This window comes from Buteo buteo, chromosome 5 (genome assembly GCF_964188355.1).
Source record: "Buteo buteo chromosome 5, bButBut1.hap1.1, whole genome shotgun sequence".
In the NCBI taxonomy this organism is placed as follows: domain Eukaryota; kingdom Metazoa; phylum Chordata; class Aves; order Accipitriformes; family Accipitridae; genus Buteo; species Buteo buteo.
In genome coordinates, this window is record NC_134175.1 from 10,213,153 (window position 1) to 10,232,213 (window position 19,061).

A 19,061-nucleotide genomic window follows, 5' to 3' on the forward strand; every position below is an offset into this window, starting at 1 on the left:
TAGCAGCGTATAGACAAGCAGGACGCAAAGCCTGCTGTAAGCAGCTTATCGCTCAGTTTTAGATTTTGGAAGACCGTTTTCAATTATGACAAGCAGTGGTAAACAGTGTTTTAATACAGACCATAATTTGCTCCACCATACAACAGTGAGAGATGAACTAACAATTGTATGTCCAAAATGTTACTGGACCTACCCCGCTCCATGTGTAAGTTTCTACTACTTGGAGCCAATGGCCCAACAATGATCTGAGGGGGACACAGCTGAGCAGTCTTGTTTAATTAGAATGAAATCAGACATGAACTATCACTTACCAAAATCTTTTCCATATCTTGGTCATCATCAATAGAGTAGGTGCTTTCAGAAAAAGCTGGGGATTTTCTATCTACTCCCACTGCTGCTTCCTCACTGTCATTTTCATACAGGTTAGAATATCCCAGCAATACAGAATGATCTTCTTGAATGGATGACCTGGTGTGCATCAGTTCAAAATCTGTGCTTTCAACTTCCGAAAAGGGAGTCAGCTGAAGCACTGGTTGAAGTTCCATGCTTGTATCTTGCTTTCTCACAATCTCAGGTGAGCCCCATGAAGCCATACCTGCAATGAAATCCTGGAAATCTTTCAAAGTGTGTTTTGGAGAATCAGGAGTTTGATGAATTTCCAACATTTGCTGGCAATGCTTTTTCAAATCTTGCTCCTCTTCAGAGTTGTTGATCATGTCCAATTCCTGAGTCAAAATATTTTCTTGTGATTGCTTAATCTGAGTTTTTGGATTTATATTGTGAGTTGTCAAGTCAGACATAACTTCACCTTTTTCCTACAATTAAATAACACATATTAATTATTTATTGGAATTTAAATATTATTTTACAAACTGAAAAACATGCATTTAAAAAGATCTTCCCAGATTTAGTGGTCTTATCTACTGTTATTCCCAGGTTTTATGTAAAAATGATCTGACATTTTAGCATATTTTATATGCCAGCTAACCAGGCTTTTAACAAGCATACTGTATTGGCTTTGTGTGGCAAGGTTTTTGGGGGGGGGGCGGTTTACAGGGGTGGCTTCTGTAAGAAGCTGCTGGAAGCTTCCCCCCTGTCCAAGAGAGAGCCAATACCAGCCGGCTCTAAGACGGACCTGCTGCAGGCCAAGGACGAGCCAATCAGCGATAGTGGTAACGCCTCTGGGATAACATTTTTAAGAAGGAAAAAAAAAGTTGGGACAGATGGAAACGGCAGCCGGAGAGAGGAGTGAGAACATGTAAGAGAAACAACCCTGCAGACACCAAGGTCAGTGAAGAAGGAGGGGGAGGAGATGCTCCAGGCGCCGGAGCGAAGATTCCCCTGCAGCCCGTGGTGAAGACCCTGGTGAGGCAGGCTGTCCCCCTGCAGTCCAGGGAGGTCCACGGTGGAGCGGATCTCCACCTGCAGCCCATGGAGGACCCCATGCCAGAGCAGGTGGGTTCCTGAAGGAGGCTGTGACCCCGTGGGAAGCCCATGCTGGAGCAGGCTCCTGGCAGGACCTGCGGATCTGTGGAGAGAGGAGCCCATGGAGCAGGTTTTTCTGGCAGGACTTGTGACCCCATGGGGGACTCATGCTGGAGCAGTGTGCTCCTGAAGGACTGCACGCCATGGAAAGGACCCATGCTGGAGCAGTTCGTGAAGAACTGCAGCCCATGGGAAGGACCCACGTTGGAGAAGTTTGTGGAGGACTGTCTCCTGTGGGCGGGACTCCACACTGCAGCTGGGGAAGAGTGTGATGAGCCCTCCCCCTGGAGAGGATGAAGCGGCAGAGATAACGTGTGATGAACTGACCGTAAACCCCATCTCTGTCCCCCTGTGCCGCTGGGGGGGGGTTGGATTCTCTAGAATCCGGGAGTGAAGTTGTGCCCGGGAAGAAGGGAGGGGTGGAGGGAAGGTGTTCTGAGATTTGGTTTTATTTCTCATTACCCTACTCTGGTTGATTTGTAATAAATTGAGTTAATTTTCCCCAAACTGAGTCTGTTTTCCCTGTGATGGTAATTGGTGAGTGATCTCGACCCACAAGCTCTTTGTTATATTTTCTCTCCCCTGTCCAGCTGAGGAGGGGGAGTGATAGAACAGCTTTGGTGGGCACCTGGCATCCAGCCAGGGTCAACCCACCACACATATCATCAATAGGAGGAAAAAAAAAAAATTATCTGTGCAATAAGCAAATGTATTTATGCGGAGCTGACTTTTGTATGGATCAGGAAAAAAGGGTAATCCTTGTAGCTGTGTAGATAATCTTCCTACTTTCAAATAAATACAAATCAAAACCTGTTGCTTTCCTAACTGGACGAATCTCCTGAACTATCTTAAAGCTTAATTCCTGACCCAGGACACCAGGAAAAAAATGATTAAAGAAGTCTACAGATGGTTCCTATGCCTACCATTTCAATGCAGGAGAAACTGTCAACAATCTACTTCTAGTCACTGGAGAGAAGAGCAACATGGATTCACATGTCCCATCATGTGAGACACACAGCAGCCGTACATACCAACGTGCATTATCCTAAATTTTGGTAAGGCCATACTTGTACCTTTTAGTGTCCTGTTCCCACAGGGGTACTCTACCCATTTTTATTTTTTATTTGTCCAAGCACCAAACAACAGACTTGGGTCTCTGCTGATCAGCAACACTGCAGATCATTTCTCAAACTCTGACTCTGTAAAACCAGATACACTAGGTCAGACTGAAGTCTTTCTACCCAAACACCACCTCTGACAGAGGCCGACAGGGAAACACAGCTAACATAGACACAACAGGTGTCCATCCAGCCTGAGGGCTTGAGTATCCAAATGGCCACAGAACCGTTCCAGCACCTTTCCCATAAAGTGAGGGCATGGTCACTGACAAGGCCAAGGCTAGACTCCCACCTTCAAACTGCAGAGACATCTGAATAATGTCAATACTGTGCCACCGAGTATGCAGATACATCCCTGCCTACCTTGCTACAAGGGCTCTCATTTAGTCAGTGTTTGGATATAAAGACCTTTCTTCCCTTCCCAAGGCCTCTTGAAGCTATTGTTCCTTTTCCATCACCTTAACGCTCTTTTCAACAAGGAGGTGTGTCACAGACACCACGGGAAGGCTGCTGTTGCAGAGCCACTGCTTCAACAAGTCCCAAGTGCTAACAAGTGCTAACTTCTGCTTGCTCCAGAAGTCAAGAAGTCAAACCTTTTTCCTGTCTTTCACCCTCTAAACCTGTTACTTGCTCCACCTGGAGGCTGACATCCAAATGGAACACCTCGGAACTGCATCATGAAAATACCTTTACCGTCATCCTTATAACCTCAGGGATCCAGTGTGCCATCACCAAGTGATTAAGGAACCCTAAGGCTACTGCCCCCCTCACTGTAATTCCAGGGCTTACTGATGCCATTAATATAGAAACACCTAAGGGAAAAGTAGGCACAGGTGTGCTCATGGCAAAGGTTGTGCCTCTTCTGTGGCAGGAGGAAGACTCCAGAACATACATTGAGCATGCCAAGCTGCAGCTTCTCTTCTAATGCCTCCATGACTTACACAGAAGGTCTGGCTGTCTTGCTCCCTCCACGTTTTCCATCTTCAGTGCCCCGGGCACTGAATCCTCTCACAGCCCACTCCCAAGCTGGCCCACCCACTGCTTTAAGAGGGGTCTGTTTTCCCTCCTTGCTGCCCTTTTTACCACCATCATCCCAAGGAATGTTTAACAGGACTAGAACAATCTTTCTGCAAAGGAACCTTGCCAGACAGCAGAGCTTTTGCAAAGCATACCTGCCCAGCTCCCTGCAATCCAAGGTCTACACATCCCAGGCCGCATACACAGTCAACATCTTTCTGTTTGACAGTTCTTGGGTGGTTTTTCCTTCAATCACTTCATCTAAGTCATTTTAAGATAAAATTACCCTTTTGTCCTCTTAGATTCTGTGGCTAAGAGCCTAAATGATGCTAAGAGCCTAAATGAAAGGATATTTCTTTTAATTTATTTTAAACCTGCCACCATGAAAATTTAATTTCATTCTCCATACCTCTTACATTGTAAGATACAGTGAATAATTGTCCTCTCTCTCATTTTAGACCATCACCTTAATCCTTTTGTGTTAATCATCCAACTTAGCTGGTGAGTCCTAGCCTGTTTTAAGCCTAGTGCTAGCTGCAAGTACTTTAACTTTTTAGCTGCTCCTCCAGATTTCATTTTAATACATTTCCCAATTTTCAGTTTCCACTTTTGTACCCAAGAATAACTGTAGGGGGGTTCTTTGCTGCTCTATTAATGCTGCATTTGTTTGTGTTATGTTCACTATTACACAACGGCTCTTCAATGTTAACAATTTGAACCAACTCTCATTCACTATTCAGGGTTAGGTAAAGAACTGCTTAATGTCATGTGGGTTTTCTGTCTTGGTACTCGAAGCAGCAGTCATTCCTTTTCCTCTGACGATGTTCTGTATAGTGGTATCTAGCTAATCCATACTAGAACAAAAGTACCCAAATATTGTTATTTTTCTCTCCCTTTCCAGCTCTCAGGCTCATGGTCACTTATCTTGCTCGGTTAGTTGATACTCTAAACCAAATACTGTACTTTTCCTTATACTGGGATGAGCTAGATTCACAGGAAAAGGTCTATCGTAATGAATGCCTGAAGACACAGTAGTTTACTTACTTTGACTCAATATATTCTCCAACTTTGATGATCATCCCTCCTCAACCTACTTTAAAACTTTAGCACTTAAACATGGAAATACATATACTGACATATATACATGAACTTGAACATTGCAGAATCTAAGTTTCTACTTGAAAAATTATTTTTAAATCATTTAACTGCCCCCAGAATTCCAGCATACCTTTACATCCTTCAAAATTTTACCAGTTCTCTCTTCACTGAATCCTAACTCCTTTTTTTGCTGAACCTAATTCAGAATTAAGTTCCTCTTTATGAGATGCCATCTTTACAATTAAATACTTTTCATTCTGTGAAGTGGTCATAGCCTTCAACTCTCCCTGCATTGTGTTCAAAGGACAAATATTTTTTACGTGAGCCATACATAGATTGTGTATTTTCCACACCTTCTGAAATTTTATCTACTATCTAACTATGATTTAAAAGTTGTGCATGCACCTGACACTGTGTATGTATTTTACATGACAAATGGCATAAATAAGGGAGTTGGCTGGAATTCACACAGCATATTCTGGTAATGTAAGCTTGTAACAAATAATCATTACTAAGCAGAGATCAAGCAGCTGTACTCTTATTCTGGACAAGAGAAAGACAGTGTTGCTGCATGTGATTTCCACCAGAAAGCTGGTAACTGATCTCCATGAATTACTGCTACTACTAAGTGGCTATTACAACTTGAAAGGGACCTATAGAGACAGATAAAAAGCACAGCCAGTGAATCTGGTACATAGTGTATTTGGTTATGGCAGTTATTTATGTTCTTTAAACAAGGATCTAACAACCACTATCTGTATAAGTAACATGGTCCAGTAGACCACTACACTGGAAGTCAGGTGGCTAAGCTCTGATGCAGCCTTGTATACACACATTCAATGGTCTGATAGACATCATTCTGCATAGATCATTCAACGCTATTCCCACCTGATCCCTTTTTCTGCGGGATTTCTGAGACAGACACTGAATGTACAGTATTACCTAGGCAAATGGCACTGATCCAAACTAGAACTTCTAAGCAAATAAAGATACAAACACTAGTAATGATCACATGTTTTGCATAGCTACACTCTTCATTTCTGCTTAAAAAAATAAACATAAGTCATTTTACATAGTAATTATCCTATCATTTCTTTAAGTAAGGAGAGATGGCATTCAAGTATAATTTAAATAAGATACATCCTAAATACTTCAGTGTAGCTTAAAGATACCAGACAAAAGCCTAATGAAAACCCACTGTTACTACGGAGTAGGTTTTAAAACAAAGAACTGCATCCTGTTTTAATTGCTGGGCTATGAAGTAAAATGGCAAAGTAATATGAAACATTCTGTAACATCACAGTAATGCTGCAAGTAGGTTTTTACCTTTAGCAATACCAACATTAAAGCACAGTTATTTTGCCTAACTTGGAAATCCAATAATTCTACCTACAAACCATAATTTCTACCTGGTGCTGAAAAGCCATCTTCCCTTCCCACTACAATGGGGCAAGTAGTACAGTTTACGTCAACCACCTTATACCCATATCATATGCCAGTCAGGACCCCCAAAATCCACATGAGTCTGACACCTAACCTTTTTCCTTTCCCATGCACTCAGAAACTCTTTTCATATAAGCCTTCTTACTAACACTTATCACCTCTGTAAGCCAGCCTTAAAAGACAGTAAGTTGGCATATGACAGACAACTACAGCTCTCTGAAAAACAGGTCATCTGGGTCTTACTGCTTTCCAAAAGTTCACATTAGGTTATCTGGAGCAAATGGTTCTAGAAAAGATTCAGAGTAAATACAAGAGGGAGTCACAGTAAATAAAGATTTCTGAAAAATATGATACATGACAAAGAATTTTCAAGTAGTTCTCCAGGACAGCCATAAAGCATGGTGTCCTGGTTTCAGCTGGGATAGAGTTAATTTTCTTTCTAGTAGCTGGTATAGTGCTATGTCTTGGATTCAGTATGAGAAGAATGTTGATAACACACTGATGTTTTCAGATGTTTTCAGTTGTTGCTAAGCAGTGTTTAGACTAAGTCAAGGATTTTTCAGCTTCTCATACCCAGCCGGCAAGCAGGCTGGAAGGCACAAGATGTTGGGATGACACACAGCCAGGACAGCTGACCCAAACTGGCCAAAGGGGTATTCCATACCATGTGATGTCATGCCCAGTATATAAACTGCGTGAGTTGGCCTGGGGGGACTCGTTGCTCGGGAGCTAACTGGGCATCAGTTGGCAACTAGTGAGTAATTACATTGTGCATTACTTGTTTAGTATATTCCAATCCTATTATTATTATTGTGATTGTATTACTATTATTATTATTATAATTATTATTTTCTTCCTTTCTTTTCTATTAAACTGTTCTTATCTCAACCCACAAGTTCCACCTTTTTCCTTCCAATTCTCTCTGGAAGGTGAGTGAGTGGCTGCATGGTGCTTAGTTGCTGGCTGGGGTTAAACCATGATCCATGGCAAACATAGTCCTAGTAGCTCGGGGTGGGTTAACCTTGGCTGGCTGCCAGATGCCCACCCAGCCGCTCTCTCACTTTCCCTCCTCAACAGATCAGGGGGAGAAAATAAGATGGAAAGAGCTCATGGGTAGAGATTAAGACAGGGATATCACCTACAAATTACTCTCACAGGCAAAACAGACTTTACTTGGGGAAAATTTATTGCCATTAAAATAGAGTTGGATGGCAAGAAACAAAGACAGACACTGAAACAGCTCCCCACCCCGCCCCACCTTTTCTCCCCAGGCTCATTTTGTTCCTTCATTCCAAACTGCTCTACCTCTTCCCTTGCAGTGTAGATATCTCCCCTAGCATGGTCTCTCCCATGGGCTGTTTCTCACACTTTTTTTCCCCTCACTTTTCACTGGCTGTGCAGCATTTTGCCCTTTCTTAAATATGTTTTTGCAGCAGTGCCATGCACATGGCTGACAGGCTCAGTGGTGTCCTGCGGTGGAACCAGCTGTGCCCAGCATGAAGCAGCCCCAGCCTTTTCTCATAGAGGCTCCCCTGCAGCTCCCCCCACTGCCAACAACCTTGCCACCTACACTCAATATATACCTTAAGATCCATGCCCAAAACTATATCCAGCTCAGAAAAACTGACTGGATTAGGTTTCCACACATCTTTGCCCTGTTCTTAGACCTTCCAGGCATCTACCTCTAGCCACTGCTGGAGAAACTACACAAAGATAGACAGACCCTTCAACTGACTCACCACAGCCATTTTTATGCCACAGTATTCATCTTCACCCATTCTTACAGCACTAAAAAGGATAAACTGTAGGGCTTTATATGACACATAAAATTGGATTGTTTAAAAAAACAAATAATACTATTAAAAAACAAACAACATACCAGTTTTTCAGGAGGGGAAGCCAGTACTGCAAATGACTGATCACGATTTGCTTCCAGTTTTTCCAATTCCTCTGTTCCTTTTTCAAGGGCTTCACCTTTTCTTTCTCTCCAGCAGAATGGCTGGAGAAGGTTAGTCTCTTCATGATCATGTTGCTCCTTTGGCTTGTACAACTCCAAGCATGAAACGAGTTCATCTCTTTCCAATTGTAAGGCTTCAAGCTCTTTCACATATGCCTTGATTTGATCTTTCAGTTTTGCCGTGCTACTTTGCAGTTCATTGATTTCTCTCTGATAAGCTACTTCTTTCTCATTCAGTGCTTGCATCTGGAAATGAAGTCTAGAAACTTCTAACTGAAGACTATAAACATCTTGAGCCTGACTTGCATCTCTCTTTTCCAATTCAGTTTGAAGCTCTGCTGCCTTTTTTGTTAAGTACTGCAACTCAGTTGTGTCAGCTTCTTTTTGATCTGCCATTGCCTTCATTTGCATATCTTTCTCTAGAATATTTGTTTCCCTTTCTCTCACAGTATCTTCAAGTTCTGGAATGCGAGAAGTAGTCATCCTTGCTTCAACCTCTCTCTGAGAAAAATGTGTTTGGAAAAGGCTGTACTTTTCCTGAAGTTCATCGTACTGTATTCTCAGAGCGGTTAACTCTGCAATGTGCTGCTCTGATGACTCTCGTAGTTTTTGGCATTTTTTCTCCAAAATTTCCACTTCCATTTTGAACTGCATTTCCTTCTCTTCCAGTTGCTGCTGCAGAGCTTCTCTAGCAGTTGAGAGAAGCTCTAGTTCTTCCTGAAGTTCTCTCACTTTGGAGAGTAGCAATGCGTTTCTTCTGTCTGGATCAATATCATCCTGACAATCTACCAGTCCTTTCCTCAACTCATTCTGAAGGTTTTCCACTGGCTTTCCCAATGCAAGTTGATAAAAATCATCTTGGTTGTCACTAACTTCATGACATACTGGTCCAAACTGTGCCAGCTCTTTTTGAAGCTTCTCAATTACTCCATGGAGTTGCTCTACCTCTTCATCTTTGTCCTTATGCAGCCTTTCCTGGTCACCACGAAGGTGCTCGACAAGTGATCTGAGTTCTTCAATTTCAGATTTTTGGTCTTCCACAACCTGATCAAAAGGATAAGGTCTGAATATTACTGTATGTAGGCAGAATTATTATTGCACATAGAGTTTAAATTACATTTTTTTACTGAATCAGAGCAGGAAGAATTGCACACTTCAGCTGGTAGCTACTCAGAATACTCTCTACTTTCTTAAGAGAATTATCAAATAGATTTCATCTACAATAAGATTCTATATACCTTGCTTCCCTCAAAATAAAGCAATGAACATATAGTAAGTACTCTTACTTTATTCTCCAAAGTATTCTCTAGCTCATGCTGGAGCCTCTTCATCTGCTCATTCAAGTGATCAATTTCTTGATTCTTTTCTTTAAGTAGTGCTTGTGGGAAGGACAAAGCTGAGGAATCATTAATACCCAGGTCCTGATTTTGCTTCACCTGAAGTTGTGTTATATTTTCCTGATCAGAAAAAACATCAGTCTCATTAGAAGGAATTTACTTTCTCTCCCAGTATAATGGCAGAACAGAACCAAGGGCTTTATTTAAACATTCTCCTCCTTACTACAATGTTAAAGAACTCAAGAACACAACTACAGCTACTTAATTTAGATTTGTACCACTGGATTAGATTGCCACAACATTTCTGAACATGCAAGGTAAGAGATGAACACTCTAATTGCCAGACTGACAACCAAGCAGTTTTCTAACTTGTAACATTTGCTATGGCTGTAGAGGTCAGGAATGCACACAAAACCTTATAGAGTTTACTAAATGACAACACTGTAGTTCATAATGTATCAGGGCTAGAAAAAAGCTAAGCTTTTTATTTAAATCAAATTACTGTAGAAGATAATGCCATAAGCTCGAACCTAGAGTTTCACAGGGTTTTTGTTCTACGATAACCAGCATTAGCCTTGTAACAGTAATGCAATATTCCCTTGACAAGAGAAACAAACAAATTATCTGTTTAAAATGTCTGAAGACCACAACACTCAAGAAAGGAGGTGTCAGAAGTTTTAGCTGATACACACTAAAGCTAAGGAAACCTACCTTCAAGTGTGCATTCTCTAACTGAAGTTGGCTGATGCTGGAAGTGCTAAGGTTTTTTTGCATCTCTAACTGCAAGTTCAGCTGCAGTATCTCCTCGTTTTTACTGATCAAATTATCTTTATATTGTCCTAGTTGGTCTAACAAGCTTGCAATCTAAAAAAAAGAAGAAAATGCATAGTTGTTTCAGTTAAGTCCTCTTATTTAAGCAGAAAAGATAAAGCTTCATTCAACACCTTATTTACTGAGAGCAAGTAACTTCAGCAAACTCTATGATTTAAACTCCCTCTAATCAATTTGCATTAATAAAATACTTGAGACATAAAAGGAGAGTAAGAAGCTAATGTTCCAGCTCCTCAGCTGCAAAACCGAAGTACTGCAAAGGTGGTTTTCCATTTTCTTTTAAAAAAAAACAAAACAAAACTAACTGCTCACAAAAGATATGTTCATCTGTTCTGATCAAGGCTTGACCACTGATGTAATTTAACATAACGACAGGAGACACATTAGCATTTGATGTCTAATGTAATCACAAGCAGTTAATATAATCACCATTCCCCTCCTCCTAGAAAATAGAAATTAGCACTGCAGTGCTAATCCCAGTAACACAGCAATCAAAAAATTTCTGAGCATTGACTCCTTCAACCTGTAAAAGAGTCAATAACTACACATTTCTCTGCTTGTAGCTGTTTGAAAGCTTGAGAGCAAAGAGCTATTTGGAAACACTGCGATCTTGCCACCCACAGCTTTGATCATCTCTTCCCTTGATGAGTAGCAAGGTATAGGGGCTTTGAGAATGAAAAAGGCTTAGTGGCTCCTGAGGTCAGACTTCTTAAGAGACTTGGAACTTCCATCTGTAAGAAATTAGTCTTTATTATCTTACTGCTCTTGAAACAATGGTGTACAATTAACTGGAGGATCACCCATGTTTGTCTTCTTTGCACATCCTAAACCAGACTGTATGTTTATATACTACAGATACTATAATAGCTATGTAATATTACATAAACATATGGGGGGGCGGGGTGTATCTGTGCATGTAAATCCAATAAAAGTTCTAAATAATGTGACCAATTACACTGCATTTCAGCTTAACTTGTCACAAGAACTCATCACTAACTTTCCCTGGCTCACAAAATAGAGGTCAGATGACACTATTATGCATAGTTGCCCTTTCTGTTCTTTGAGAGTGAGTGATAATTCCTCTAAGTCAAACAAAAATATATCTACCTTTCACTCCACTTCAACCTTGGAAGGAAAGGAAAATCAGTTTTCAAGAGATATTGATTAATTAGTCTCAAAGCTGATGTGATTCATCACAAGACAGTTTCCAGTGGGAGGGGAGACTGACAGATAGGGGAATGACAAAACAGAACAAAGCAAGAAAAAGGTTAGTTAAGACCAAAGCATAGAGAATACTGGGTAAAAGGGCACATTTACTACGACATCAGTCACTGCATTTTTGAATGGCTTCAATTCCCAGTTACAAGTTTGAATAAAATGTTTCTGCAATTATGTGAGGGAATCGGAAGTCTACAGGACCCTACCAAAACTCTTACCTCTCTCTCTTTCATCTGAAGTGCTTCCTGCTCTGCCTGTAACTGCTCCTTCAGCACTGGGGCAGAACTGCCGTCTGCTGGTACTCTGTGCCTCGCTTCATCCAATTTAGACTGTAGGGCAGAGATCTGAATCAGGTTATTGTACTGTTGTTGTTGTAATGCCTCCTTATCCTGCAATATATAATTTTTTAATATGTTAGAATTTATTGTTGTCAATATACACACCCATCTAACAAGAACAATCCTGCCAAAATACTTCATCATCCCTGACAAACCCCAGTGCAAGAAGAAACGTACATAATCCCAATGGCCTATGAAGAAATAGGAATTCAAAACAACTGAATGTTTTCAGCTCACTTAAGTTTTTACCCCTTTATTTTTTCTAACCCAAGTTTAACAACTTCTGAAAATTTAGGATTCGGTGATACATTACACTTTCTCAATTACACAGTGTTTTGTATGTTTAAGAACCTAAACGTCTTGTTCTTGTAGCCATTTCCAAATTTATTATGATACCATATATTTGCCAAGCTAAATTTAAGACCTGGAGAGTTTTGGGTAGATCAAAAACCTACTACAAATAGCTCGTGTTAAGTCAGAATGTGAAGCACCAGCACTAAGTTTGTCAGATCTGTGGTCTGTCAAGCTACCATAGTTTCATTTATTTCTTTTAAAAACTTCTACTTTAATCCTCTTTCTCTCACAGTCCTTCTCAGCAGTTGGGTCAGTCCAAGGAAGAAAGCTTCACTTGGGAATTCGTCCAAACAGCAAGCATACACACCTGCACTTAATACAACAAAGGAAAGCTGGACAAGAAACCTAAGGCAGTAAGTGCCTCTGCTGTTCAACTCTTACTCTGCCCATAGCTCAACACACATACCTCTAACAGAAGGGTTATTTTAGACTCATCATACGATTTGCCAAAAAATTAAGTAAAATTTGACCATCTTTTCTCTAATCAAGGGGAACTAGAAACCTAAGGCAGTAAGTGCCTCTGCTGTTCAACTCTTACTCTGCCCATAGCTCAACACACATACCTCTAACAGAAGGGTTATTTTAGACTCATCATACGATTTGCCAAAAAATTAAGTAAAATTTGACCATCTTTTCTCTAATCAAGGGGAACTAAGACCCAGAGTACATAGACAGCATCTTCTGTTCTTGAAATGAAAGAAGCATCAATTACAGAGTTAACACTGTATTGCAGCATCAAAACAGCATGCCCAAGAACAGGTATTTAAAACAGTTGTCCAAACCTTCACATCCTATACTAAATACGCCATCTGATTTCCACCCACTAGCCCCCAGCCAGTCCCTGCTGGCTTTCTGGCCAGCTCTGGGGACACTGCAGGCACACACAGCACACAAGAGAAAATTATAGGGGAGACAGCCAGTTAGGGTACAAAGCTGTGTCATTCACACCTAGTATCACTGGTAGGATAAAAACCAAATGTAATAATTATGAAAGCATCACCTGCACTTTTTTGGGTAGGAAAGCACCTATCACAAATATTTTTGTTTGTCCTGAAGGGATAAATGAAAACTTTTCTTGCACTCACATGAAACCTATGATATTAACCAGCCCCTCAATCATCCTGCTGCTATACATGAAAAGACACACATAGCAACAAAACCCAAACAACAATAGAGCCTTTTTTTGGTTTATATCAGCTGAAAATAAGACATTACCCACACCATCTTGGTCACTGACAAAACCCATCCAGTAACTATGTGCACATCCAGATTCCTGCAGAACTGGGCTGCCTTACCTCAAATGTTCCTGCATTTACTGGACAGCAGAGTTGCAAGTGTGCCATAGCTCATGGTGTCAGCACGGCTCTGCACACAAGAGTTAAGTTTCTCCTAGTGTTCTCCAGTTGCTGTGTTCTTTCTGAGGTTGCTACAGTGACCCAGCAAAAAAAGTAGCAATCCATCCAAAAATCAGAGCTTTATGTAATGTACTTTCACTGTAAAAACCTTCTTCTGGATGCCCACACAGATACAGTCTAACGTGGTATCTTCTTTCACCAATACCAAAATCCATAGGATAGCAAACTCCCTAAATGAGCCCTGTCTCCAAGACCTCAAGCAAAAGGATGAGCAAACCTCCCAGCACAACCCTAACCACAAGCGTCAATGTTACATATCAACCACCTGAACAACTGGAAGGAATTGGACCAAGAAAAAATGAAGACCTGCTTCATGCACATAATGGCAGGATAAATGGATCTGTGAGTTTAGTCAGTGTTCTTCACAAAAAGATACCATTCCATATTCAAAATTACTCTTTCCAGACCTATTTCTCATTAGCACTAGTCTCCATTATCTGTAATACCTACATTTTTCATATGTTGGAATTTGGGGGACAATAAAAACCTCTAATTGCCATTCACATTAAGTATATTTTTACAGAAAAAAATCATGACACACAACCATTCTTAGAGCTCCGTTGGCACTTATTTACTGCACAAAATTGCTTCAAGGCAAGCTATTACAATGCCTACAGTTGGCAAACTGAGTAGCATAACCTTGTCCAAAGCCAACGAATTAGTTTCTTGGAAAAAAAGAAAAAACAAAAACAAGAGTCTGAATTTGGCTTATTTAGGATTTTAAAGAAAGACTAATTTACTGGGACATTCAGACAGCTAAAAGAATATTTTGAATTCACATGGATAAAGAAAGCCTGTTTAACAGAAAGCTGAGATTTTGGAGACAAGAGCAACTTGTCAACAACACTATCACAGTCTCCATCCACTCCAAGGCCAGCCAGACAGAAAACTAATGGGCACAGCTTTTGTATGTTTGGATAAAATCACAGAATAGCTTAAGCTGGGAAGGGTCTCTAGAGCAATCTGGTCCAACCTCTGACCCAAAGCAGAACCAGCTTGGCTCTGCTCAGGGCCTTGGCCAGCTGAATTCTGACTATCTCCAAGTCACAGAGACACCACAGCCACTCTGAGCCCCTTTTTCAACATTTGGCTGCCCCTAGTATGACCATTTCCCCCTAACATTTAATTGGAATTTCCCTTGCTCTAGTTCATGCTTGTATCTTCTCATCCTTTCACTGTGTACCTCCAAGTCTGACTCCATCTCCTCTATAACCTTGTATTATGTAGTTGTAGGCAACAGCAAGATCTCCGCCACGCTAAACAAACCCTGTTCTCTCAGCTTCCCCTCAAAAATCATTTGCTCCAGCTCCCTGACCATCTTGATGGTCTTTTGCTAGACTTGCTCCAGTACGCCAGTGTCCTTCTTGTACATGGGAGTCTAAAACCAAGCAGTTCTCCAAATGCAATCTCACAAGTGCCACACAGATGGGAATAATAGTACCTAATAAACTACAACTGGCTAGTCTATATCATGTTAACTGAAGCTAAAACAAACAAAAAAATTTGTTCAATATTTTTAGAATGAAAAATAATGGAAGCAAGTATTTACAGAATTAGCAATTAAACTAATAAATTTAGTTTAGATCATGCCAATCTCAAATCTTCAAACCTGACAGACACACCAACAATACTTAACCAAGGAAAACTAGTGGGAGGAAACCAAAACATTTAGTTTAAGAAGGTAGAAAACGTTACTCAGATGTTTGGTAAAAGACAAATACTTTTGCTAAATGGAATGTAATTCTTAACTCTAAGGTATGATTAAATCTGCAGTAGTACCAAAGTACTAAGAATTTTGGAGTATGGCAGACAGATCTGGCTCCAAAGACACATAGCAAGAAGAGCTACCAATTAAGATAATATGATTTTAAACATAGTTACTTATTCAAGATCCATGATGTTTAATATTCAGTAACATTACCTTCTCGGGAATTTCCAGAGAAGCAAAAGAGCAACTCTGATCCATGCAAACATGACAACTGTCAAAAAGCAGTCTCTGTAGTAAGTAGGCTTATAGTTCATAAAACCAGAGTTTGTTTAAAGCCGTGGCTGTGATACCTGCCATTAATACAACAGTTTAACTCACCACTAGGTGCCAGGGATAGTCTCAAATACCACTTAACACAGTTGTTGAGATCCCCCATGAAGACACTGTCTGCATAATGCCACTCCCATTTAAGTAAATATTTAAAAATTACTTGTTTTAATTCGGTTTCCACTTTCTTCATTTTTTGCAGTTGTTGTTCCAAGTAGTGTACAGTCTTTGAGGCTTCAGTACTGCTGTGCTTCAGTTCTTGTATCTGTGCCACCAGTTTTTCTATCTCTTTATCACGAGCTGCAATTTCTTGGTGTTTTTGCTCCTTTTCTAATAACAGCTTATTGTAATTATCCATCTTCTCTTTTATTTCTGCTTGCAAAGATTCTACCTATACAGAAATCACATTATACAGATATTCAGGCAATATAACAAACCTCCAATTGGAAGCAAGAGTAATTTCATGGCAAAGCAGGTAGAGTTTTACTATGGACTAAACTAGTGGTAAAATCTGAGATGAAAGTAAAACTAGATGTGGACAGAAAGGATGAAAAAGTAACTTTATGAAATCATGTTTTCCAAATGCAGCAGGTCTTAAATACACATTTGATTACTCTCTCAATATTGGCAGTATTCTCACGAAGTACTGGATGAAGGCATACTCTCAAGGCCCAGTGGTCAGCAAAAGGGGCCTTGTGCTGTGTGAGGTTTTTTGTTCGGGTTTTTTGTTTCTTTAAGATTAAAAAAAAAAAAACAAGATTACATTAATTATTACTAATAGAATTAGATGTATTTCTGTAACCTCAGAACCCTGTTTCATTACTTCAGGGAATTCCAGTTTAAAGGAAGATACCAAGAACTGAAAGATAAATATGCAGTGTAACATACTCAGTGCCTGCAAATCAGACAGATTCAAAGCAGTCAACAAAGAACAGGTACTCTTTTTTCCAAAAATCGATTAAATGTGAATAGGATAACAATTTTGCATTTGAGGTCACTGAGATCCAATCATGCACAGAGCTGCAGGAAAACAGTGACTTATTCATCCCAGTAATTAACATGAAGGCAAGGCTAGGAGCTTTGGTGGGTAACAGAGACAGGAGAGAACCAAGTGTGATAGACAGACTACAGTGACAGTGATAAAGTCATTAAGCACATTGAAAGCAAGCTCAGATAGGAAAGCAATGGGAAACCTTCTAAAGGAGAAACAATTTGGTCAACACCAATGAGCAAGGAAGATGAGATTTTATAAAATTAATGCTTTGTTCATCAATAAGTGTCTGAATTTATGCAAATTCCACTTCAATATTATAAAATAAAAATTCTTTGTATTAATATAGAACTTTACATCTTCAAAGTATTGTACAGATATTACTAAACCAGAAAAAACACCCTCTAGCAAAATACAGAAGGATAGAATTAATTTAGTCAAATTAATAAGCATGGAGAGCATCACAGACTAGTTAGGATACCAAAAGTGATTAACATTACATTTTCAACTGCTTACAGGCACGTATACATTTCCTTAATTATGTATATATCTTATTCCCTTCTCATCAGCAATTAATGAACTGTTAAGCATAATGCAGGCCTTACAGTAAAGCTTTTTGGTATAGAAAAATCTCATAGAAGTCTAATATTTTCTAATGCTATAAAATTCTGGCATCAGAATCTCGGAAACTATGACACACTACACATGAAAAGCATGTTTTTTAACACCACACTGCTAGAAAGCTAGTGCTGCAATCCTGTAGCTAAGAAAGCACAACCTTCACACTCATGGCATACTCTCAGATGGTAGCTCCCAGTACCAACCAGCATTCTTTTCACAAAATAATCTGACTCACATATACCTTGAGCCTAGAGAACAACTATGAACTTGTTATAACTCCTACATGCAGAAATTAGAAGTTCACTTGAACTGATTTGTTTCAGAGCGAGTTATGCAATTACCAAGGTTACAACTGCACTGAACAACTGTACAAGAACTGTCTAAACCCTGATGTTTTATTTTGGCACAGATTGCATGCATACCTCACCCTACCCACAAATGTCACTTGCTTAGTTACCTTCCTTGTGGGCCTTTCTCCAATTAAGTTTTAATCCCTTCTGAGAGAGATTGCAAAGTTACAGCAGCTAGTCTTAATTTTTTCAGATATTCCTCTTTACTAAGCCACAAGCACACTAGCAACAAACTGTCATCCACCTAACTCCTTGGATAGAAAGCAAGCTGTGGTCTTAATAGTTTGACATATTTTTAATAACGTGATGTACATCCTTTATGAGTCTGTATGCCCAAGACTGCCACAGAGGTATACCTTCTGGGTACAAACAGATCTTCAACAAGTCATAGAATCACAGAATCATAGAATCGTTTAGGTTGGAAAAGATCTTTAAGATCATCTGATCTTTGCCACAGTGTAACACGTAGGCTACGTGAGTGATGTACTCAGAAAATCTTAATGCCAGACAATGGCACTCATGCAAATGAGAAGCTGAGACTGATGCAGAATGATATGTAATCATGCTACTTCTTAAGAAGCCTAATGAATTCTTATCAGAGGTTAACAGAAGGCAAGTGACAATCAGGTGCCCTCCAGCATGGAAAATTCACTCTATCAAAGATTCAGTTGTTCCTACAAGATTTGCTTCTCTAACACCAAGGTACACAATTTCATAAGCTATACATAATTTTATTTCCTTCTATTCATTTTAGTAGTATACACATTGAAGTTTTGTTAAGAGCAGGGCCACAAACAAAAGCTGAAGGCTAAGGCACAGTGTATCATCGTAATTCCATTATCTTTGTTTCATACTCCAAACCTCAACTTCTCCTTTCATGCCAAAAAGCTCTTTTACAGTAAGTAACTGCCTGTGATACATCTGAGCAATAAGCCAGGAGAATGAAACTTATGTACAGGAAATAAAATTGAAAGCGGTTCCTCACTCCCTGCAAGAATTCCACCACCCTAAAACATGTATCCTTATCTCCAAGTCAAGCTGAAGCAGCCTTGATATATCAAGAACAGGAAAAAATGCCAAAGCAGATCTAATTAATAGAAGGAAGGAAAAGGAAAGAAAAGTTAGAGATGTTCATGCTGTTTTCCATACCTGTAGAATCAATTCATAGTTCTGTATAATGTTCATTTATGTGAAAAAAACAAAAACAAAAAGCAAAAGTTAATCTTTGAAACCAAGCATCAAACAAATGAACGTGAAAAAAAAGGACTGATTTATAAATATAAATAGGACAAGCATGCAGACAAAGAGCATCTCTTACTACAACTGGTATAGCTAAAAAAACTAAACATGTTTAGAACCCAGAAGTAGTCACTCAGGTGTGCTCTGTAGAGCAGAGTGTCTGTATTGTTGTTCTCCTCAGCTAATTTAATCTATGCTCATAGGCTGTGAAACT

At 39.8% G+C, this 19,061-nt stretch overlaps 1 protein-coding gene across 14 annotated transcripts in view; it reads right to left on the reverse strand.

Moving 5' to 3' along the window:
• PCNT (pericentrin) overlaps window positions 1–19,061 on the reverse strand; it is a 101,746-nt gene that overhangs the window by 27,236 nt on the left and 55,449 nt on the right. For 12 of the 14 annotated variants that reach the window (XR_012650390.1, XM_075027747.1, XM_075027750.1 and 9 more), the window contains 7 exons: window positions 18,758–18,778; window positions 15,810–16,037; window positions 11,723–11,893; window positions 10,167–10,319; window positions 9,405–9,575; window positions 8,041–9,162; window positions 312–815 (listed from right to left, as the gene is read on the reverse strand). Coding sequence is in view for 13 of the 14 variants with exons in the window: in XM_075027747.1 (XP_074883848.1) it covers window positions 312–815; window positions 8,041–9,162; window positions 9,405–9,575; window positions 10,167–10,319; window positions 11,723–11,893; window positions 15,810–16,037; window positions 18,758–18,778 (2,370 nt within the window). In the remaining variant the exon portion in view is untranslated. The remainder of the gene's footprint in view (window positions 1–311; window positions 816–8,040; window positions 9,163–9,404; window positions 9,576–10,166; window positions 10,320–11,722; window positions 11,894–15,809; window positions 16,038–18,757; window positions 18,779–19,061) is intronic. The other 2 variants (XM_075027748.1, XM_075027741.1) reach the window with 1 other exon arrangement.